The 24909-nt window shown below is 38.4% G+C and overlaps 2 protein-coding genes and 1 pseudogene across 3 annotated transcripts; all 3 read right to left on the bottom strand.

Moving 5' to 3' along the window:
• Nucleotides 1-3719: 3719 nt before the first annotated feature.
• Nucleotides 3720-5311, bottom strand: LOC147409952 (uncharacterized). Its single transcript, XM_086432036.1, has 5 exons — nucleotides 5144-5311; nucleotides 4425-4847; nucleotides 4165-4344; nucleotides 4025-4084; nucleotides 3720-3941 (listed from the first exon to the last, which is right to left on the bottom strand). Exons 1-5 carry the CDS (start codon nucleotides 5309-5311, stop codon nucleotides 3735-3737), a joined length of 1038 nt encoding a protein of 345 aa, XP_086288162.1. The 3' UTR covers nucleotides 3720-3734.
• LOC147409951 (uncharacterized) lies at nucleotides 4906-8329 on the bottom strand. Its single transcript, XM_086432133.1, has 2 exons — nucleotides 5144-8329; nucleotides 4906-5058 (listed from the first exon to the last, which is right to left on the bottom strand). Exon 1 carries the CDS (start codon nucleotides 6179-6181, stop codon nucleotides 5432-5434), a length of 750 nt encoding a protein of 249 aa, XP_086288259.1. The 5' UTR covers nucleotides 6182-8329; the 3' UTR covers nucleotides 4906-5058; nucleotides 5144-5431.
• Nucleotides 8330-8489: 160 nt separating this feature from the next.
• On the bottom strand, nucleotides 8490-15387 carry LOC147409950 (putative disease resistance protein RGA3 pseudogene; annotated as a pseudogene). Its single transcript, XR_015175500.1, has 2 exons — nucleotides 12218-15387; nucleotides 8490-11676 (listed from the first exon to the last, which is right to left on the bottom strand). The product of XR_015175500.1 is annotated as a putative disease resistance protein RGA3 pseudogene (transcript).
• Nucleotides 15388-24909: the final 9522 nt, after the last annotated feature.

Here is a 24909-nt window from a genome sequence, read left to right as displayed (position 1 = left end):
CGATTTTAGCCTAAAAAACACCTAGAAACCTTTCAAAAACACTCCAAAAATCCATAACAAATTCAAAGCATCCAGATCCAAGAATGAGATACCTTGCCTCGGAGATCAGAAATCAGATCCGGAGACAGAACAAAGTAAGGAATACGGTACAAGGAGCCATTCTCACCAGATCTGAGGGAATAGCACTTTTGCAGATCGAAGGTAAGTTTTTTTATATTATTTTTTTAATTTAGGTTTGTCATTAGCGATGTAACTTTATTTGGGATAAGTAGAGACCGGCAATGGCCGGGCGGGGTTGGTGCCTAACACCTTCCAACCCCGTAACATGATCCCCGGATTCGGATTTTCTGTAGTAGATTAGTTTTTATCCATTTTAGAGTCAGTTTGGTTCCTAGACCATAATAACTAGGTGGCGACTCCCAAACCTCAAGGGTCAAAAGCGGATCCGCGCAACCCGCGGATCGAGGGCGCTTTCAGCTGGGAGGAGACATAGATCACCTTTTCGAAACAAAAATAGACGAACCCCATGTCTAGCCCACCTTAACTGTTTTTGTACCTTTCCACTACACTCAGCCTTAGCCAACACTTCGTCCCATTAAAAGTCCTTTTGGATCAGGGAATGTTCTAAGGCATCATAACGACGGTGGCAGCACCAATGATCTGGCAGCTTGATCCGGACCTCAAGTCTTATTAGTCGTTGGAAGACGCGAGAGGGGAGTCCAGGTCGAAAATTCTAAAAAAAAGAGTACTCAAAGTATAGAGTAATTAATCTCGCGGCTCAACTTGAGTTGCCGAGCCACGAATAGTCGTCAGCAAACTCGAGAGGGGAATCTAGATCTGTTACTCAAGAAAGAGTACCACTACAAGAGTAGAGTCGCCGATCTCGCAGCTCAACTTGAGTCACCAAGCCACAAAGACACAAAGGCTCCAAACAAGATTTGCAATGTAAAAATCCAAAAAAATACAAGCATAGTCTGAAAGGGTATAGTGAAAATCCGAAAGGGCGCTATGAGTAAAAGAATCAGACTATGGTAAGATCAAAACCACCGGCACGATGAAAACCCAAAAAGGCATCGATGCGCAAAAATGTGGAAACCGGGTCTGGTGAAAATCGTAACTGGCACCAAGGGCAATAAGGGAATCATAAAAAAAAAAAACAACTCCTGTCCCGCATGAGTATAAACTGTGAACGGCGAAAATTATCCGAAATCCTAAGTCCCATTGCTCGATCGATATTCACCCCAGTACTGGGGCACTGGGGATGACTCTAAAAAGAGCCTGAGAACTGCTGACATCTATATCCTCAGTAGTTGGCAAAAACACAAATATCATCGAGATAACAAAGATTTTTCAAGAGTCTTCATATTTTGATCTACAATATCTATTCGACAAGGACAAATCACCAAAAATTCAAATGTTTTCAAAACTACTATTTTGGCCGATGATGAAAATCTAGGACTTATTCAAACATCATGTTTTCAAAGCAATAGATACACCTGAGGCCAAGTAAGTAAAAAACCTATTTTCCTTCCATTTCAAAAAGTTTCACATTACATTTTGTAAACACAAAAACAAAAAACAAAAAACAAAAAAAAAAGAAACAAAAAATAGAAAAAATAGTGCCAATCACACATCTCGCCGAGAAATGAAGAAGGAATCGAGTCTCTCTTCTAAGGCACGAATGCGAGCAGCTTGTCCCATCATTACCACCTCAGCATCGGAAGCATCACAACTCACCAGGTAGGATGCAAAGGCATCAAAACAGGGACCTTGAGCAAGTCTCTCCCGAAGATCATCAATCTCTACCCTCAGAATGGAAGACTCTTCAATCCTCAAAGACTCGAGTCGAGCTATCTGGTTCCTCAAATCAGTCTCAGATCGCAACCAAATCTTCTCAATCCGCTTATGAGACATCTTCATCTCCGTTAGTCGATCACGGTGGTCAAAAGAACGAGAACCAGAAGACGTCCCTTGAACCAAAGGCGTGGCACAAGTTCTCTCAGTAATCTGTTGTTGCATCCAGAGTTGGTAGTTGTGAGAAGAATAACCTGGAAATACAGGATGATCAAGAGTCACCACGCTCTTCCAAGCTTTCTCTAACCGATTACGCAATTGCCATGAGGGCGAAGACGGAGAAAAAGACCCAACCAACTCTCTGAAATCCCCATGAGTCACTATGCCCTGTTCTTCACCAAATTGTCGCAACACACGAAGAGGGATGTAGTGAGTAGCCCCAGTCAATCCAATCAATATGGCAAAACAACTCTTTGAAAATGAGAGAACCGGTGAAGTCGAAGGCTGGAAGGTGCCTAACCAACGTATCTCTTCATCTGGCATACCTTGCAAACCTTCAAACCAACCCAACTTGCCACCAGAATGGACTGGAGGTTTTCGTTTGTTCATCAAAGCCACTAAATCAGCATGGACGTTGAAAGGACGACTAATGGGAGTAGTTAAAGCCAAATGATCGAAGAACCAAAGCTGCACAAAAAGGGAAGTCAACTCTAATCACAATGCCTCAAAATTTAAAAGCTTCAACTCTAATCATGATGTTTCCAAATTTGAAAAGGAAATTACCTGCAACAATGGAGCACACCCATGATATACTCGTTCTCTCCCGCTCGAACAAGCCGTGAGAGACAAATAGGTTTCTCCTAGAAGCATAGGAGCCAACCTAAAACCTTGTCGCACTTGGTCGAGCACGCTTATCAAAGCTAGATTCACATACTCATCATTTCGAGGGAACAAAAGTTGGTTCACTACCACCAAGGTCAAAATGTCAAAACGAGATGGGGAACTCGTATCCCCAAGCCATCGAAGCAAAAATTCCTTAGAAACCTTGAGTAGATTTGAGTTCCCATCAATCCGTCCTAGTTGTTGCTTGGTGACCCCAAAGAATCCCGATGCTTCTTTCCTATAACTTTCTCGTAAGGGTGGTACAACCACCCTAGGCGATTGGCTAAGGCCAAGTATCCGTTCAAACTCCTCAATCGTAGGAGTCATTTCTTTGTCTCCAAAGCGAAATAAATTGAGCTCTGGGACCCAAAATCCCATAAGAGCCTCTATCAAGTCCCACATGATAGTGACCTTTGACAAAGAGAGAGTGAAGCCAAGCTTGTTGGAATCCCACCTAGCTCTCTCTTCATGAGTCATGGAACTAAGCCATTGATGTAAAAATGGGTCTATAACGGCGTACATTTTGAGATTGGGAAGGTTGAAGTTACCTTCAAGAGCGGGAGATGAGCTTTCAACCATAAGATCGAAGTTGGTGGAACCCTCCAAAGCATGAGTGGGCTCCATTTGCTGCCCTAGTGGGGGTGAAGTCTGTAAAATCGTGAAAGAGAATGACCAAAGGAAGGTCTGTGAGTTAAAAGGCAAAATAAAAGGTTCTGGTCCGTACATGGAGTACGGACTGAGTAAATTCACTTGAGTCCGTGCTTCAAGCACGGACCGTTCAAAATTCAAACAGTCTGTACATGAAGCACGGACCGTTCAAAATTAGCGCAGTCCGTGCTTCATGCACGGACCAGTACATTCAAAATGTTGAATTAACGGAAAATGGGGCCCACAAACCCTAATTATTTGATGTTACTACTTCCCAGCCTCAGTGGCTCAACGACGGTCATAATCACCATTTTGCAAGAGGATCCAAAATGAAATAAACAATGTCATATATATAATCAAAATGAGTTATACAATGTGCACAAAATACAAAAAGATATATACATGTATATTCATAAATACATCCTAAGATTATCATCATCTGATCCAGGAGCATCTCGAGCAGCAGAATCAACACCAGAAAGATCTACGTCCCTCAGACCGGAGAAGACAGAGCCGGTACCCGAAGAGGCAGGCAGATCATGCATCCCTAAGCCCATATCAGAAGAATTTACAGTAAAAGCTGGGGGTCGGGTAGAAGGTCCGGCGCCATCCGAAGCCTGAAAAGATAAACAGATGCACTCAAATGACAGGCAAATATGCAAGCAGGCTAGTGAAAGAAGATAACTGGAATTAAATGTACCTGAGTAGGAAGAGGTGGATGAGCAGATGTGCTGGCCCCATCATGGCGTCGATGATAGTCCTGAAACATCACAACAAAGCAATCAGTCTACAGTGATAGAAATACAGAATTAAAAAGGATAAGGGAAAAGAAGAGCGTGCCATCTCAGCTTGCGCACGAGACTCCCTCATGGCCAGCCTCATCTCTAGCTCATGAATACGCTCGGCCTGAGCTGCCACCTCTGCCTGAACCGCTCTCCACCGAGCCTCCATCTCAGCACAACGGGCCGCTTGGGTCTCGATCACACTGTACCCCTCCCGGAGGCGACGCAGATCGTCAATCTGAGAAAAAAAGTAGCAAATTAGACTTGAACAGACATGGAGAATCAGAAGATAAGAAGAAGAGAAAAGTTAGGACTCACGGTGTCATCATGCTCCCGGATGAAGACTCCACCAATCTCAGTAACCCCGGCACGCATGGGCATAGCAGGCATCAGGCAACCAATGGAGGCGGTCCTAAACCAACTGATATAATCACCCTCCACTAGAAGCCCTCGCGCTGGTACCCCACCGACCTGGGCCAAGTACTCCTCAGCCGACAGATCCATAGAAGAAGGCGTCACCGGAGCTGCAGGGATACTGAGAGACCGGTCATGCTGAAAGAATAGCCACTCCCCAAAGTAATACACATAGAGGAGACGACCAATGAAGCTGGGATATATCTCCCGTCTCATGTCCCGATCGAAGGCTGCCCACACCTCTCGACGCTCCTGGACCGATTGAGGAAGGTCCGGAAAGGTAACTGAAAATATCTGCACAACAAAGAGAAGGGAAACAATGAGATTCTAACATATTGGAAAGAAGCTCTAGTGCTACAAACCAAAAGAAGTTACTCACCTCATGAAGCCTGCACCTGTCAAAGTGGGCCCGAGCGCTACGGGCATTGCTCTTGATAGTACGCCCGTCTCGAGTCGCCTAAAAAGCACCGAGGGGGTAGCCCTCATCCGGATGGCGCATCTCAGGAAGATAGTAGGGAAAGTGTACATGTACAAAAAGCTGGAAGAAAATGAAGCAACAAGATCAGACCGATAGATCGTAAGAAGTAAGAAGCCAAAAGTTCAAGGGTTGAGAAGCAAAGTACCTCGATAAAAGGCCAGAAGAACCTGGCAGAGATACCGCCACCTCGTGGGGAAGTAATACCCTCCACGATGCGATCTAAGCCACCGAGGATGGTGCCATAAATCAGACTCCCCCAGTCATAGGTAGCTACTCGGTGGATGTCTCGAAGAAAAGGGAGAAACCATGTCATCACAGTAGAGTCGTCCTCCAACAAGAAACAACTCCCCAACAAAAGCAGAAAACTGAGGCGGAAGACTGCAGCAAAATCGGCATCTCCTCGCCTCACGGTCCGACCCCGCTGACCTAGGGTCTACCACAAAAACCGCATACCCAGCCTATGCAATTTGCCGACCTCGCCAGCTGGAATATAGGGAGCCCCAATCAACTCGGCAACCTCTTCTAACGGTAACATATGAGGAAAAATGGCCTCTCCCTCCATAGAGATCCCGGTGATGGTCACAAAATCGGATGGCCTGATGCCAATCTCGGTCTCTGGCATATGAAATGTGTGCGTAGCCGGAAACCACCTCTCCATCATCGCAACAAAAATAGGTCGGTCTGACCTAAAATATGGAATCCTCAAGAAAGCTCCGAAGCCGGCCCGAGTAAACTGACCCCTCAGATCCTCAGTAAACTGGGAGAACTCTAGCATAAAAGTCCTCCAACTGCCCCTGTAGCTGCTGGATGGGTAAGGGGTCGGCACGTCCATCCGCACGTACATCGAGACGTGCCTGCTCAATCCAGTGAGAAGAGGAGTATCCACTACACCCTCTCTGGCCTCTGGGGGAATCGAAGCGCGAGCTCCCTCTACCCCTCGACCTCGACTACCACTGCCACCTCGACCACTACCACCACTGCTACTACCACCACCACCTCGACCACTACCACCACTGCTACTACCACCATCACCTCGGCCACCACCACCACCTCTGCCTGCCGCCTCTGCAGTCCTACTCCTGCTAGGTACTCGTCGGACGGTAGCCCGACGTCTTGAGTCACCAGCCTCTGTCTCACTGTCTGATGACGAGCTGCTCGATGAGGACTGAGTCGCCTCCTCCATAGGCGACTCCCTGACAGTCTCCTGCTCATATCGAGTCCTCGCAGTCGATCTATCTCCAGCCTCGCCAATCAATGCAGCCCTACTCCCACGAGTGCGCGCCGTCTACATGAGAAAACCAGCTACCTAATAAGATGCCTACTTAAACCAAAAACCTTAACGGCGATCGAACCCATGGACCTAAACCAAGACCAAAGCTACGATTCCATTCGAACCCACAAAACCAACCTAAACCAAACCAACCCCATGATCCAAAATCTTGACCCTCGCAAGGCACCCCACTGATCGAAGCTACACCATCACCTCGAGTACCCCCCATAAATCAAGATTCCATCCATCTTTAACCATGCCTCACCAACTCGAATCTCGAAAACCAACCACAACCTATGCCTAACCTCCCCTAATAGCACTCAAATCACTCCATCCGATTGCCTAACCATTGTCCCAATCATTTCCCAAAGCCCACCACCAATAAATCTCACCTACATCTAAGGAACCTACTCCGAAGTCCAAGGCGAATCCAACGGGTTCTAAAAGAGCAAAAGCATGCGAAACAAAATAATAAATCGCTATAATCGTGCCTTGAACATTTCACAAGCAATGAAGACATCCAAAAGAGCATGAAAAACGAAATAAAGTCACAATGCACACATAACAGAATTTCATGATCACATGTGAACAAACAAAGTGAAAGAAATATCGGAAATAAGCATACAACCAGGTTTTCATTTTGAAGAAGACAAACATGGCAAAGGCATAAAACAAGAATCCTAGTCTAATAAGCATGCATGCAACGAGGTTTGTGTGTCTGTCATGGATTGTTTGAAACAGGTAATCATGCGATAAAGGTTTGCAAAATCAAAAAGAAATTAATCTAAAAGGAGAAGATGAACTAACCTCTATCGAAGGAATAATCCAAAGAAGTACCAAGAGTGCTCCAAATCCAAGTATCCACACACCCGACATGTCTCTTCGACCACCCAAGCACGCAAGAGAGAAATGAGAGAGGAGAAGACGAAGAATCAGAGGAGAAGACGAAGAATCAGAGGAGAAGACGAAGAACCAGAGGAGAAAACGGAGAAGAACAGCCAAGTGAAACGTCTAGGTGCGACGTTCGGTTTTTAAAAATGTTCTGGTCCATGCATGAAGCATGGACTGAATTAATTTTGCGCAGTCCGTGCTTCATGCACGGACCGAAAATATTAAAAATAGAGTCCGTGCTTGAAGCACGGACCGAATGAGATTTAAACAGTCCGTGCTTCAAGCACGGACCGAATGAGATTTAAACAGTCCGTGCTTCAAGAACGGACCACCAAAAAAAAAAAAAATCAAAAAATCAAAAAATCAAAAAATCAAAAAAATCAAAATGGTATTCTTGCAAAAGCCAAAATCAACTGCTTAAAGACTCGTTGAAAATACCCAAGTCAAAGTTTTTCTCAAATCACCACAAATCCAAGACCTCACACGAGCTCCGCGCCACGAGGTCGAGGAAATCAACCGGCGCCCTGTCAGACCCCGTGCTTGGGTAGCCACTTCTAGCCATCTCTTATCTATCAAATGAAATCGGTGTTTTCAAAAACTTGTCTGAGCAAAATCTTCGGACCCGCACAAATCAGGGTTTCGTCTATTCTTTGCAGTTCTTTGCACGCAATTCCTGCAAAGAGGGGCAGCTGTAGACACCCAAATTTGAGCGGGCCCTCGACGCCAAAATACCCAAAAATAAAAATAAAAACCGTATTGGGCCCTCAAAGCCCATACCTTCAAAAGTTTTGTTTTCCTTAAAATAAATGGGCCAATCCTATTCACGTGGCCCATGAATCCCAAAACCATCTATTCCACCCAAGCCCAATCATTCTTATTAAATCCAAGTCCATCCTCATTACCATTCAATTCCCTATCCAAGCCCACACCCAAACCCAAACTACTTTATCCAACATTAACCCAACCCAATCTAAGCCCAAATCCTAACCTAAGCCCAATTCACTACCCAAATCCAATCCAACCCACCATCATCACATCAAACCAATCACCAAGAGATAACACATGTCATCATCTCCTTCCACCTCCCTCATCTAATCAACTCAACCCATAACCCTACCCTAACCTAACATATTCCCCATCCTCTCATTATCAACAACCAACAACTCAACCCATAACCCTACCCTAACCTAACCTATTCCCCATCCTCTCATCATCAACAACCAACAACTCAACCCATAACCCTACCCTAACCTAACCTATTCCCCATCCTCTCATCATCAACCACCCACCTCACAACCCATACCCTACATACCCTAACCTATTTCCCATTCTCTAACACTATCAACCACCCACATCACAACCCATATCTATCCATCACTTTCCCTTAAAACACTCCCATAAAATCACCTCAACCCATACCTCAACCCATACCTCCCATACTCTTCTCTCTAATCATCTAACCACCATCACCAATCAACCAATCTCATCATCTCCCCATTTGCCACATGTTTTCATCCCTTCACCTCTCCCAAAATCCAACCAATCAACCTCTTACACTACACATCATCTCAAATCTAACACCTTACCTCTTCAACCATCTCTACACTCATTCTCCAAACAACTCTCTTACACCCATCAACCATCACTCATCTCACCCCACCAAACACTCTACCCAAATGGATTTGGGTAAGATCCAAACCATTTGGGTTAAAACATAACCCATTTCCCTCATTACAAAACTACCCTTATTTCCATCTTAAATTTCATACCCCTCTCCTCTCAAACCCATGCCATTATCCATTATTCTCTTCATTCACCCCATTATACCCTCAAAATATCTCTCCAACCTCTATAAAAACCCCTCCATTCTCCCCTCACCACAACTAATGAAAATTTGACAAAAAATCCTCTAAAAAAAAAAACATCTCTCTGCTCTACTCTACTCTCAACACCTCACTCTCAACTCAACTCAATCTTCTACAACCTCAAGCAAGTCCAAGTCAACTCAAAGGAAGACATACTTGAAGATCAAGATTGGGACAAGGTGGGTTCAACAAAAGGAACACCCCCTCCACATCCCCTCTTCTACTTTCCCCCTCTCCTACACACTTGCACACACCCCATGGGTTAAATCACCAAAGGGCCCCTTCTTCATAAGGGTGCCCTTAATGATTGAAACCAACATTAAAAGTCCCTCACACTTGAGGGCACACATCGGATTTTTCTTCAATTTTATTTTATTTTTATTTTAAAATACCGAATCCGAGGTTACCACGTTACGTGGATGGAGTAGGGTGCCTAACACCTTCCCTACTCCATAAATGGACCCCCTTACCTTTGAATCAAGGTTGGACCAAATATGTACCCTATCCATACGAGAGTCATCAACATGTCAAAATGCCATGTTTTTCAAAGAAAAACAATTTCGGGTGACCATTCACACCCCTTTCAGAAAATGAATGGTGGCGACTTCAAAACACCCCAAAGTGGAGGGATGTTTTCGAAAACATTAAAAATCCCGTGTCCACACTTACTGTTCTTCTAGTGCTGTAGAAGCGGCCGAGGAACACCCTCTCAAGTTGATCCCAACTATCTATTGAATTGGGTTCCAAGTCAGTGTACCAATCGAACGCATTGCCGCGGAGGGAGCGAACGAATTGTTTCACCATGAAGTCACCGAATGTACCGACGTTATTGCAAGTTTCGATGAAGTGGGCAATATGCTGCTTTGGATTGTCTTTTCCTTCGAACTGTTGGAATTTTGGTGGTTGATATCTTGCCGGAAGACGCATTTGTTCGATGCGTTGAGTGTAGGGTTTGGAGTAAACCAATGAGGATTGTGGCATGCCCCCATACTGAGCACGAATGGTGTCAGTAATCATTGCTTGCAGTTGTTGAACGGAAAGCGAAGCGACAGAGCCTTGTGGTGGATCTCGAGTAGCTTTTCGTGAACCAGAATAGTCTGCTCGTTGTTCCTCTTCGTGCGGAGCCATGTATGCTTCAGGGGTGAATCCTGGAGGACGTGAGGGTCCAGCACTCGACTCATTCTCTTTGTCTTTCTGCTCCAAACGGCTGGCGAGAGTTGCTATTTGAATATCTTTCTCTTCCATTGCTTTTGTTAACTTGTTGATGGTGTCTGCCATCTGAGCAACTTGTTCCTCCATCGTTAGTGCGCCAGCTGTCATTACTGCTCTGATGGATGTGTGAGTTTGTGACGGAGAAGTGATCGATAAAGATCTAGATGATCCCTCGCTTGACTTCGAATCAGATCCAGAATCTGACGAGTCGTCTTCTACCATGTCCGCCCACGATTCTTTCGTGGTAAGTGCCGTTTTTGAAGCACGTTTCTTAGAGTGATGCTGGAGAGGCTCCACTAGCTTGATTCCACCAGTCTTTGTCATTGTTCGTGTCACATGATGATCGCGACTAGTAACCTGATCAGATTCAAGATTGGAAGAAAGGATTTTCTTACCTTTCTCAGTAACGGCAGATGCGATAGCGTTGACGTTGCGAGATGCCATCGATGCTTTGGGTGATGTTCTTGCAGTTGACTGAAAGATGAGAGGTTGAGATTGTCCCACTGGGCGTGCCAGAAATTTGTCGACAATAAATTTCTACGGATCTACCTCGAGATCCGTGAAAAATAATCGCAAATGATTTTATTGATTTTTGATGAAAAGTGGATACAGATCTCAGTGTTTCCTCTGATTAACAGTCAAGCACAGAAAATAGTGACGATGTATGTAGCTTTTCTTCTCTCCGTGCTTCGCGCTTTATCGGCTGAGAAGGTTGCTTGAACGGTGGCTTTGCTTTGTGCTTGATCTTCTGTAGAGGCTTCTGTAGATCTTCTTCTCTCCGGGCTTTGCGCTTTATCGGCTGAGAAGGTTGCTTGGATTCCGGAGAAGCGCTTTATGCTTGATCTTCTCTTTAGTCAGAGTCCGGATCTCTGAAGAACTTTGCTTTTGTCTCTGGAGGAGGGCTTGAGAGCTTCTTCTTCTCTGGAGGGAGAGCTTCTGTCTTCTGAGAGAAAGTGATCCAGCTCCCCTCTCAATGAGAGAGGCTCTTGTATTTATAGATTTAAAGATAATTTAGCTTTCCAATTATACCCCCAACTTAAGAAGGCTTAATTGATTTGTTTAAAAGGCTAAATTTGTCCAAATCCAATTTTATGGATTATTATTGGGCCAAATTTATTTATTTGGGTATTAGGCCCAATATTTAATGTGGATCACTTGAATTTATAGGATCATGAGCTTTATCTGCGAAAGCCCAAAACCCAAACTTGTAGGGGGGCACGTTCCCATTTAATGGACTCAATTTGGATTTGAAGCCCATTAATAAAATTAGGGATTTTTATTTATAAAATTTGTAAAGGCCTTCTCAAAATTTTGGTGCCTACACACTCCATGTCAGATCTGTGTTTTCAACCATACCTATTCAGAATCAACCATACCTATTCAGAATCACTTTGCACCACTTCTTGAATCAGAATCATTTGCACAATACGTTCAAAAGTTCTGGAAAAGAAAATTATTAGCTTCCAGTGTAGCAACTGAAACATGAACACTAGAAAAATTAAAAGATTTATGATAAATGCAACTCAAGACTGTAGTCCCATTCTTAGTTTAAATATGTTTAAAAAAAAAAAAAATTTGAAAAATTGAAATGTTAAACAATGGAAAATGTTATTATTTAATTTAAAACTCAATATTATTGGAAAAAATTTCATAATATTTTAAAATAATAAAACATTTTATTTTAGTTTTTCCTAAGTAAATCAATGCATTTGCATTCTAAAATCGAAAAATTGATTCCATAAGTGTTGGAGGTGAGTCTCACAAGTTACCAATTAACGGGATGAAATTATCTTATTTATTGGGGACAACAAAAGTTTCAAACTATTTGCAAAATCCATAATATAAAAAAGAAAGTAATTTTGATAAATAAGTTGTATTTTTTTTTATTTTTTATTATATATTTTATAAGTTAAAAAACAGTCAAACTTCAAATTGTGATTAATTTAGGGGTATTTTAGTGTAACAAGAAAAAAAAGCATACCGTGTGTAAGTTGGGGATGTGTGATATCTTGGGCCAATATTCGCCACTGATCTGCTAGCAATGGACAATTGTAAATTTCGACAGTTTGAAGCGTGGTGGGCAGTCCCTCCTTTGGCAAGGTTGCTAGTCTTTCAGAATCGAAGATAGACAATTCTTTAAGGGAGATGAGGTTTTTCAATCCATCTGGCAAGGATGCCAGTTGAGGAAGATACCAAATAATCAACTGTTGAAGGGATACTAGGTATTCTAGACCCTCATCTAGAGTAACTAACTCTTCACAATCATCGATAACAAGCTTTTTGAGTGCTTTTAGCTTCTTTAACGACCCACCCTGTAGATTTTTAAAAATCTTACTATCCACAAGGAGGAGAGAGAGGTGAAGTAAGACAGAGAGCTTAATATCCTCTCATTGCAATTTCTTAAATATAACTTACGAACATTTGTCAAAAACCTTGGAAGAGCAATCAAACTCATGCAATCAACAATTTCAAGTTTACGGAGGCAAGGGAAATCACCTTTTTCTTCAGTGCCACTACTCCATTCTACTAAATTTGGGAATGAATCAATATAAAGCTCTTCCAATGAGGGAAAAGCCTTATTAAACAGGTTTCCATCAACCAAAAAATCACCACCGCTTAGATATAATATCTTGAGAGAAGGTAGCTGCCAGAGAGGAGGGAGGGTTTGACATGATTTACAACCCATTATCCGCACTTGCTCTAGTTTGGAAAAAGACGGATCCCCAATCCAGCTTGGAAATCTTTCACCATTGTAGCATTTGATATTTAGGATTCTGAGATTAGGGTGAGGTTGGAACCTTTCAAGTACTTCCTCTGCAATACTTACACTCTGATAACCTTCCCATGATAAATCCAACTTCTCCACTTCAATATATTCTCTACTATCCCACACGACCTCTTCTGCATTGACCACATTTTGGAGCCCTGAAATCTTCAATTGACCTCTGAGGTTAATCAATTTCATCAATTGTCCTATCTCATGCCCACTATCTTTACCAACAACGAACTTTGACAGTGTTCGTAGACATGTTAATCTCCCAATTCCCTTTAGTGTCGAACTCATTTTAAATGTCTGAAAGGTAAGATGTCGTAGGTTAATCAGGTTTCTTGCGTCCTTGGGTAACTCAACCAAGCTATTACAGTGACTAAGATCTAATGTCTGCAGATTATAAAGGTTGCTCACTGATTCAGGCAATCTTTTTATAAAAGAAGATGAAAGGGAAAAGTATCGTAGGTGTTTCAAATTGCCAATTGAATCGGGCAACTCTGCCATACTAGAAAAATTCAATTCCAACACACGAAGGAATTTCATTTGTTGGAATAGATTAGTGGGGACGCTTTCAGTTCCAAACCCAGGGACATTAGTAAAGTGTGAAGCCTTTTGCATTTAAGAAACTGCTCAAACATTGTAAGATCACTTGCTGTATGAGTGATGCAAGAAGCATACCGAGCCTTTTCAGGAAAATCAATTAATTTTTTGTCCTCCATTCTAAAACATTCACCTTCGGAAAGTGATTGTGCTAGATCATGAATCAGATCATGCATATTGTACTGCAATTCGCCATCCTCTTCTTTCCCACAGTACTGGAAGAATGACCTCCATAGCAAATCATCAAAGTAATCACAACCCACATCTTCCATTTCCATTTGCCCCACATTGGATGTAATAAAACCTTCCCCCATCCACAATTTGACCAATGTCTCCTTTTCAAATTTATAGTCCTTGGGAAATATGCTACAATATAGAAAGCACTGCTTTAGATGTGGGGGCAAATGATGATAACTCAATCTTAGAGAATTTAAGATATCATCTTCTCCTCCTTGTGGTAATTTCCATATTTCACTGTTCAAAATGTCTTTCCATTTTCTTTCTTGTTTCTTACTTTGTAAGATGCCTCCAAGTGCCTTTGCAGCCAAAGGTATACCACTGCACTTTTTTGCAATTTTCTTGCCAACCACCACCAGATCTGGATGCTCATCCCAACTCTCAGTTGGAAATGCCCGTTTTCCTAGCAATAACCAACAATCTTCATCTGACAAAATTCCCAAGGGATAACCATGAATAGTGCCCATGATCCGTGAAACATTTTCACTTCGAGTGGTGACAAGAATTTTACTCCCCTTTGCTCCACATTGCAAGGGAGCTCTTAGGACTTCCCACTTTTTAGAATCTTCATTCCAGACATCATCTAATACGAGTAGAAATTTCTTCCCACTCACTATTTTCTGAATTTCTTCAGCGAGTGAGGTTAATTCCTTACAATTAGATGATGTCTTTGAAGTACTCTCTATAATCGCCTTTGACAGTCTTTCCAAATCAAAATCATCAGACACACATACCCATCCTCTTAGTTCAAAATGCTTTTCAACGCTCTCGTCGTTATAAATAAGCTGAGCAAGGGTTGTCTTTCCAACTCCACCCATACCGACTATGGGAATAACAGAGAGCTCCTTTGCAACAGACCCATCAGATACCAACAGATTTATTAACTTCTCCTTTTCGTTTTCTCTACCGAGAACAACTGGTTCATGTATCAAGGAGATGGTTTTCGCTCTCTTCCCGACTTCAGGTAGCTGCGACCCTCCACCTCCTTCACGAAGATGAAGATCATTCCTTTCCTTTGCAATCCTTTCTAATTTCTCATTGATGTCCTTTATCTTATGACTTATCTCATATCGAAATCGAAGCGACTTTAAACAGAAACAGGAAAGGAAGAAATTGCATACCTGCTTCCACTTGCTAGTTTCCACTTTGGATCGTAAAGCTTCAGTTGCAAACTCATCCAATATGTCTTCGGCATCGTAAGCGATATCTTTAAGCTTTGTCATCCAATCTCTCACATACTTCGAATGAATTTGCTTTTCCTCAGCATCCTGAAGAACCGATTGAATTGCTGTCATGAAATTAGACAATTTGTCCAACTCCTCCTTAACACCCCATAACAATCCAAACTCTGTTACAATTAAAGAACCAAGCAGCTCAAATACAGGCTTAAGAAAAGCATATGCAACTGATTCTGCCATGCTTATTATATTAATCTCTTAAGAAGACTATGAAACAGAAAGAGAATTGCAATTGATGAATGAAATTGTTGATGTTGAAGAAGAAGAAGAAGAAGATACAGCAGCAACAGCAACAGCTTTTGAATTGTTTTGGGGGATCAGCCATCAATTATTAAGCATAATTCTATTGGCACCCTAGATTTTACTTATTACACCTCAACTAAATTAGATAAATAAGGCAAATTGATTAATTCTCAATTTAAGAGAGAACAACATCAACGTTAAGTTGTCGGTAGTGGTATATATATATATTTTAAAAGAAATCAGTGTACAATTTTTATTAGTGTATTATGGGAAAATTCTGTTATAGAAATTAATGCTTGTTTAACAGGTGTATATTCCAAAATAGTTATCGAATCGTGTTTATTACTCTTGTGGTGATTTGTTTTTTAAGAGCATCTCCAATTAAACCCTACATCTTCAAATATGGTGACCGTTTTGCAAAATTAGACTCCAATAGTCTTCAATTTTGCCAGGGATCTCTATATTACTATTTGCTTTCTCTAATTTTCTTTTCTTTCCATTCAACATTTTAAATGTCATTTCTGTCCTTCACAATTTTCAAAACAATCCACTAACATATTTTAAAATCCTTTTTTATTTCAAAAGTTCAGAATTTTAAATCAACCCACCAACAAAAGTAAAGAAGATGCTTTTTTTGAAGGGGTTGGTTGGAGATCCCCTAAAATGATAATATTGTAGGGGTAAAATTGATTTTTCACCAAATTAATATTAGGGGCATTCATGGTATTTATAAAAAAACTGAAATAATTATCATTTTTTTAAAATTAACTTTGTAAATAGTTTGGAATGTGTACTCTCCTACTAAATAATATATTATTTCACAACATGTTTATGGTAACACACCCTTAAGTATAACTGTAAACTCAGTACGATTTTCATCAGAGGAGTTGGTGCATTTTCAATTTGAGTTGCCATATTGGTTATTCACCTTAAAAATTCAATTGAGTCAATCAAAGTTTTGTGTTGAATCCATTTAAGGTCCTCCAAACTTTGGGAGGAACCTTGGTATCCTCAAAAATGAGTTCCTTGATGAATAGTGCTATGGTTTTAGAGTAAGGTTGGACTGTCAATAACAATTTTTTTTTTTTTTTTTTAAATTTAACTTGGAGTGTAACAAATAAAATTAGATTGTCAGTAACAAGTTTTTTTTTATTATTTTATTTTAATATGTGAATAGTGAATTAGAGACTTCAATAGTGATTTAGAGGTTGTGACCCGTTGGAGTTCATTTAGGTTCGGATGAGAGAATCATCTTTACAATGTGAGAATATACTAAAATAGAGGCGTCCGTTGGAATTACTCCGAGTCAACCAAAATATACACAGAATGAGTTGAGAAGAGTCAGCCGAGTTTTGGGTCGAATCCACCAGTTTTAAAACAAGGATCTCTGTAAATTTTTAATTTTTTTAATAGACTTAGATCTATGATTTCAGCATCCACATGGAAACCACTACGCTCATTTCTTTCTTTTTTTTTATTCATCAACCGTTGACCTTATCAACTAGGCTAGCTGGAAACTTAAATTAAAATTAAAGTAAACATACAATAAAATATTATATAGCTTTTTTTAATGTTTGAGAAAACAATTAATAATAAAATAAAATATTGAATAGATTATTAAAGAGTAATTTATCTCACACCTAGTTTGAAAATTGTAAGGGTAATTATGTAACACGTCGTTGGGATATTTAGATTAATTTAAACTTTGTAAGAATATATGTATAGATGGATCTCATCCTTGGAATTCTATGATCTTTGATCAGCTTTGAAGTGTTGACTTCGAATTCTACAAGTTTCTTAATCTTGACATTGACTTTAAAATCACCAACAACAATCCTCCCTTTGATTATCACCGTTGAATTATCAACAAAAAGAAACATTGACTTTCAATCAAGAAGTAAACCTAATATCACCAATTTCTCTGGTGGTATTACTAAAGGGGTTGGTTCATGGGACATATGTAAAAAATAGTGGTTTTTCAAAATATGGGTTAGAGATTTTGGACTGAACTGATTTTTTGCGAGGATGGTCACTATAATGAAAAGATCATCCTCACAAAAAATCAGTTCAATCTGAAACTTCTAAATCCATCAAAAGTAATTTACAAATTATTGACAAAAATTGACAAAAAGTCGACGGTCTACATTCTAAATCACTTTTAATGGGGTTAGAAGTTTCAGATTGGACTGATTTTTTTTTTTTTCGGATGATTTTCCCATCATAAAGATCATTCTCACAAAAAATCAACTCAATCCGAAACTTCTAACCCATATTTTGAAAATGTATTAATGTTACATTGTTTTTACATATATTTTTTCATATGTCCCTTGATCCATTCCCGTTACTATATTACAAAATTACTTAAAATAATGAAATAATAACTTGTTGAATATTTACAATTTTAAATCATTATTGAATTCTTATTCGAATCAACTTGATGTGAAATTCGTGTAATTTCTAAATGATGTATCAGTTTGGCTGGCAAGTAATTTCTTGCGATTTCTATAAAAGGAAGAAAGGGAAAATCTGGCTTTTGGGGTTAGGAACTCGGATTTTTATGAACCCAAACTCCATAGGATTATTTGGTAAAATAGTTAAGGTCCAAATTCCGCATTTTTAATGTTACACAATTTTAAAAAGAGTGCTTTCATATTTAATATTTTTCAAGTGATAAAATGGTCTTTCCAATAAATTAATTAAGTGAAGGGCATCAGGGTCTAAATACTTAGAACTATCAAGGGTGTAAATATTCATCACTCATTGACTTTACCAACATGAGCTAATTGGCACCTTAAATTAAAATAAATATAAATATTATGTTTTCGTTTGGTGTTTGTAAACAATAATAATTAGAATAAAATATTAAATAGATTTATTAAAGGGTAAAATAATAATAAGATAGTGTTTGTACACTATCTTACGCATGGTTTGAAAACTTGTCTCTTATTAGTAAAATAAAAAATTATTAATGAATATTTAAATGTTAAAATAACATTTGAGGTTTTGTATTTTAAATCAACTTGATGCGAGGCTACTTGTTGAGATCAGGGCTTAAAATGGTGCGGATTTTATCCAAAATCCAAGTGATCCGAATCCAAATTTAGCAGGTTTGATTTCATCAAGTATATCCGAATTAAAATTTGGTTAGGATACGAGTTGATGTCCCTTGACCAAATATGTATCCATCCCTATATCTGTCAAGATTCGAATGATATATTATTTGAAAAGTTGTATTTTTATATTTTTAAGTCATCTTTTATCAACCAACAACAATTGGTTGTAATGGTCACGGCCTCTCTCCAAGATGGAGAGGTCTTAATATGAAGTAACTATTTAGTCAAATTTTAGCTATTTTATTTTAAAATGCTTCGGATATGGTCTTAACTAGTATAATTTGAGTTGGATTTAGATCCGAATAAAAAAATTTGGATATGGATATGGACACACTCATCTCTAGTCTAAAACCGACCTGTTTTAAGTCCTAGCTGAGATGGTAAGAAAGTGACTAGGTTTGCTCCCTAGGTCATGACTTTGAATGTCTATATGTACCTTCACAGAAATGTGGCTATTTAAATATCGTAACACGTGACAGGGTGGGATGGTGTGTGAGGCCCCAGGTAGACTAGTCCTACCTAAGATGTGTATACTCCCTGGACTACCAAAAAAAAATCCAACTATATGCCGAATCCCAATAACTTATAGGTGTTGTGTCAATTATAAGGTTGAATTAATGGTACTCATCACCCATTTGGTATGGTGAGGCTTCCAAATTCCAATTCTTTATGAAAGATAACATTTTTCGAACCCAGCCCCAAACCATCATTAACTAACGAATGGTCAAGTGCCATAATTGATCCATCACTGATTGAAGATACAAGTTGGGAATCATGGGATCCACATTACCAATGATTTCCGAAGTTTTGCCTTTGAGAACAAGGCTATGTGCCCTAATTTCATAATATATGCCATAGACATGTCAGTCAATTACAAGAGATCCATAATCTTTTACTTGATATTTGAATTCCAATTTTATTAGCTAGAATTCCTTAATTCCACTACGTCATATTGCGGGTTAAACGATTGTCTTGAACAACTTGGGCAAATAGTGAACCCATTGACCTAGAAAAACAAATAATAAATTCAAATCACAACAAGATATGTGAATCCTTGTTAGCAATTCAGAATATGTCCAAAATTCGAGTTCCAACAAATTTTAAAGAAACCTAAGATAAACACATCTAGGCCGCGGGCCTTATTCGAACATAGATTGAAAATTGATGTCAAGTCTTCCTCCTCCTCATATGGTCTCTCTAACCAAATCCTTTGCGTTTCCGAGATACTATCAAAATGTAAACCATCAAGCTTCGACCTCACTGGGTGAGGTTTATAATACAAACTGACATAAAAATTAACCACCCATTTCCTTACTTCCTCCCCCCTCTCTACCCAAATACCTTCAATTTTTATCTTGGATCTTCTATGAGCATTAGCCATATGATAGAAGATTTTATATTTTCGTCTCGTTCTTTGAGCCATTGAATTCTTGATTTCTGTTTCCAACACATATCTTCCATATCTGTTTTGCTACCGTATTTTGTAGATCCGTCAACTTGTACTTCTTGAAGAGTCCCTTTAGATGACAACCTGTAGTATTCATAAGTAACAATTACGAAAATCATAACAATTGTTACTTCAAAATGGAACAAATTCGATCAACTAACAAACTTTTGAATATGTGGGAACTTGATGGTTTTAGTCTATCGCATTTTTCACATAGTGTAGCCACATTAGTTCTTTATTAATGATAGGTAATCGCTAAGATTGATTCATCGGATCAAAATTGTCATTTTGATAATAAACAGGTCAGGTTTGAATCATAAGTTTTTCGACATGTATGATTAACCCATGGGGAAGAGTGATGGGTCAAATCAAGTTTGGTTTGGGCTGTGAGTGGAAAAAGTCAAGTTCACGTTATGGGTTGAGAGAGGCAAGTCATGTTAGAGTTGACCCAGATCTCATTCAGAAACTCAACTCGTCTGAAACATTAGTTATTAGTGTTTTATGTACTGATTTGAACAAATGGGCGGACTTAATGAAGTTGTTCCGATTCAAATAACCAATTGTCCAACCACCAATGGGCGGATTTGAACAGTTTTTCTTATTCATTTTAAATTTATAAAATTTTAAATTTCCTTTTCCAAATATGATTTTGGGAAAAGAAAAATATAATTTCATTAATTTCATATTTTTAGGAGCATAAACTCCCATGCAAATTGAGTCAAATAGATGACTTAGTGAGTCCGAGTCACTTTAAAATCCATGTAATTGGTTGAGTTGACTCGGCCAATTTTCAAATCAATTCAACGAATTATAAAACTAAGGTTACAACTAAACACTGCATGTCAGTTCTGTGTTTTGAAAATTGAAATGTTAAAGAATGGATAATGTTATAATTTAATTTAAAACTCAATATTATTGGAAAAATTTTCATAATATTTTAAAATAAATAAAACATTTTATTTTAATTTTTCCTAAGAAAATCAATGCATTTTCATTCTGAAATGGAAAAGATGATTCCATAAAGTGTTGGAGGTGAGTGTGCACGTTACCAAATAATGGTATGAAATTATCTTATTTACTAGGGACAACAAACGTTTCAAACTATATGCAAAATCAGTAATTAAAAAAAAAAACAAAGGTAATTTTGATAAATAAGTTGTATTTTTTTTTATTATATATTTTATAAGTTAAAAAACGGTCAAACTTCAAATTGTGATTAATTAAGGGGTATTTAGGGTATTTTAGTGTAAAAAGAACAAAGCATACCATGCTTAATTTGGGGATGTGTGATATCTTGGGCCAATACTCGTCACTTTCCTTCTGGCACTGTTCTACTAGCAATGGACAATCGTAAATTCGGAGAGTTTAAAGCGTGGTGGGCAGTCCCTCCTTTGGCAAGGTTGATAGTCTTTCACAATTGTAGATTTTCAAGTATTTAAGGGAGATGAGGTTTTAGATAGGATTTTTAATTTGATTTTGGATTTCAATTTTTTTTAATTTTTTTATCATGTTTTCCTAAGAATCAAGGTCTCTAGGTCAAAGTCGGACATTGAGGAGCATTTCTATCATTTTTGTGATTTCTCGTAAATTTCTCTATTTTCGTCGATTTGGGTTTCATTAGACTCAAAATCATATGTTGAGAGCAATGGAGGTACTTTCGAGATTTTTCAGAGGTCCAAACTTTATGAGGGATATTTTAATCATTTTGTTAATTTTTGTAGATTTTTAAAAAATTTTGCGTAAGGTTTCTTCCAGTCCTAATGTGATTATTTCTAAATCTCGAGGTCATGTTTTTCTAGTGTAACGAGCCTAAACGTACGTGCTTGCTAAATTAGGTGTAAGGTATAGCGATCCTAAGTATGTAAATTTTTATGTTGAGCTGTAACGAGTAAGGGAAATGGAAGGACTAGAAATTGAAAGATTGGTGATAGTACACTCAAGCCTTCGAGGTCTTTACGCTCATTATTGAAAATTTATCGCAACCGAGTGACAAATTGTCGAATTAGGCAAATACAAAAATGGGATGTCTACAGATGTCCTTTGGCAGATGGTGGAAGCAAACTAGATGGCCAATCTATTGTAGTAGATAGTACGACATCCGAATGCCAAAGCCAATGACAACTCATTTTACAGCCCGATTCAAAAATTTGTTGAGGCGTCCATCCTTAAAGGTAACCTCTTCCTAGATTAAAAATGTCAAATCCTTGAATTTAAAAAAATTCTCTTTAACAAATGCAAACACAATGAGAGTGCACGTGTGTGCAATAGTGTAATGATGATTTTGTAAAGATGTGCCTCCATTCTACACATTCATGTTGGGAGGATAACATACTTAATAAATGACTTAGTAAAATGTAAGAAAAACTGAGTAAAATGACTTAGTAAAATGTAAGTAAAACCTCGGGGAAACTTAAGAGAAATTAAATTGAGCATAATTTAAATAAAATTAAAATAAAAGTTGAATGTTCTATTCTACCTGCCTTGGGTGAAAGAGTAATGAACTTTTTTTGGGGGGGAGGAGTCCTACCCTACCTGTCTGAGGTGAAAAAGTAATGAACTAATTTTTTTGGGAGTCCTACTCTACTTGCCTAGGATGAAAGAATATGAACTAATTTTATTTGGGAGTCCTATTCTACCTACTTAGCGTGAAAGAATAATGAACTAATTTGATGGGAGTTCTACTTTACCTACTCGGGGTGAAAGAATAATGAACTAATTTTTTTTGGGGAGTCTTACTATACCTGCCCAGAGTGAAAGAGTAATGAACTATTTTATTTGGGAGTCCTATTATACCTGCCTGGGGTAAAAGAGTAGTGAACTAATTTTGTAGGAGTCTTACTCTACCTGCCCGGGGTAAAAGAGTAATGAACTAATTTTTTTGAGGGGTTCTGCTCTACCTACCCATGGTGAAAGAGTAATGAACTATTTTTTGGGGTTCTACTCTATCTGCCTTGGGTGAAAAAGTAATGAACTATTTTTGTTTGGGTTCTACTCAACCTTCCCAAGGTGAAAGAGTAATGAACTTATTTTTTTTGAAGTCCTACTCTACCTGCTTAGGGTGAAAGTGTAATAAAAAACTAATTTTTTTGGGGAGTCTTACTTTAACCATCCCAGGGTGAAAGAATAATGAACTAATTTTTTTGGGAGGAGTCCTACTTTACTTGCCTGAGGTCAAAGAATAATGAATTAATTTTTCTAGGGGAGTCCTACTCTACCTGTTTGGGTGAAATAGTAATAAACTAATTTTTTTTGGAAAATAAACAAGAGATTAACACTGCATTGGAAATTCAAAAAAAAAAAAAACAAAGAGTTGGATTTTATGAATGTCAAGTCCACATTTTTACTTTCTTTAAACCTTACGGGTTTTCAAAAATTACTAATCAAGAGTGTGACCTTTAATTCAATGTTAACCTTATCCTTTAAGGTTGAAATTGATTAGGCTTTAGAACAAAATGCCCCTAATTTGATAGGTAACATTGTAATGGGGATAATTGAACATAGTTTCAAAAAAGAATACCCCTAGTGTAAGAGGGAAAACCACACAGTTTAGAAAAGGAAAGTGCCATTGTATGAAAATTTGAAATCTTTGGTTATCGCAAGCACAATAAAGGTTTAACTTTTAATTTTGACTTTTTATATTGAAGATTTTGAGTCAAACTCAAAGAAAGTTTGAATACAATATTTTCTTTTGAAATTCATCACAAAATATGTTCTTTCTCCCTATCAGTTCACTTAGGGAAGTGAAGCTCTTTAGATAAATCATATACGAGATACTTGTATCCATTGAGTCTATATTTGGTTCAAACTGGATATTGATTGTACAATGATTAATTGTTTCCCCCAAAATTGATACAGCTTGGCCATTTGGACTTTCAATGTTTTGGCTTGATCCATTTTTAGATTTTCAAATTGACTAAGATTTCCTTTCGGTTACTCTGAATTTTGCCTAGATCGCCTTTCAGATTTTCGATCTAGTGAGCATGTTCTGATTTTTGCCTAAATCGCTTTTTTAGATTATTGATCTAGTGAGCTTACCACTTTTTTTTTGTTTTTTTCTTTGCTCTGATTGGTGCCAAGGCCATCCTTTCAGATTTTCACCCTCGTGAGCTTGTCTTAATTTTTCCTAAATAACATTTTTGGATTTTCAACCTAGCAGGTTTTTTTTGTTCTTTTGAACTTTTGGAGCTATTACCTAATACTGCCTATTATTTTCCTCGATTTTTTTTGTGCAGTACTTATGTAAAATCCCAAGTTTTTTATTCATATCTCGAGAAAAAATATAATAGTAAAAATTTGAGAAAATTCTAAAAATGAAAATTAGGATAAAATTTTATGATGTTTTTTATTATTTTTAATGAAATTGGACCTCACTGTTAGATTCAAAATGGTTGAAAAACATAATTTAGCCTGTAAACACGCTTGAGTGCGAGTCCAAACAAAAAAGTTGCAAAATCCTCGATTTTTTTGTCGGATCAGGTCAAAATAATGACTTTTTACCAGAGTAAGAATTTTTAAAATTTGATCAAACCATGGGATTTATAACAAAAAATTATAGAAAATGGATTATTTACTTGTCATTTTTGGAGTCTAAAAAGTCAAATTATCGTCAAAAACGAAAATGACGTCAATTTTAGGGTCCCATGGGGCCAAAAAAGTAAATTTGTTTTAAAGAAATAATTTGTAGAATTTCCTCACACCATTAGATCTAGAGTAAAAAATTAGATAAAATAGAGTATTCATTCATCACTTTTGGAGTCCGAATGGTCAAGTTATCGTCGAACGAAATAATAAGTAAAATATCGATTTCATCCTACACTTATATAAATAATTTTTTTAATCCAAAATACTATTCATCATCATTCAATTTCGTTAAAAACCAGCTAACGATTTTAAAATTTTTTTTTTTGTTTTTTCCTAAGTTCAACCTTAGATTCACCGCGAACGGTCTGTTTTTGACCTCCGACGTAGAAGGGAAAATCGTCTGTAGTGTCAACCTCTACAAAACCCACCTGATTTCCTTTCATT

This window comes from Akebia trifoliata, chromosome 2, assembly GCF_017979445.1.
Source record: "Akebia trifoliata isolate Shusen 1 chromosome 2, ASM1797944v1, whole genome shotgun sequence".
In the NCBI taxonomy this organism is placed as follows: Eukaryota; Viridiplantae; Streptophyta; class Magnoliopsida; order Ranunculales; family Lardizabalaceae; genus Akebia; species Akebia trifoliata.
This window is presented reverse-complemented; position numbering and strand designations above follow the sequence as displayed.

Coding starts and splice junctions, on each gene's coding strand:
- LOC147409952 (XM_086432036.1), bottom strand. CDS start 5,311: ATGACATGGTTTCTCCCTTTTCTTCGAGACATCCACCGAGTAGCTACC. Junction 4,848..5,143: donor TCTTCTGGCCTTTTATCGAG/GTACTTTGCTTC, acceptor CCAATATGTTAG/AATCTCATTGTTTCCCTTCT. Junction 3,942..4,024: donor ATCCACCTCTTCCTACTCAG/GTACATTTAATT, acceptor TTATCTTTTCAG/GCTTCGGATGGCGCCGGACC.
- LOC147409951 (XM_086432133.1), bottom strand. CDS start 6,181: ATGGAGGAGGCGACTCAGTCCTCATCGAGCAGCTCGTCATCAGACAGT.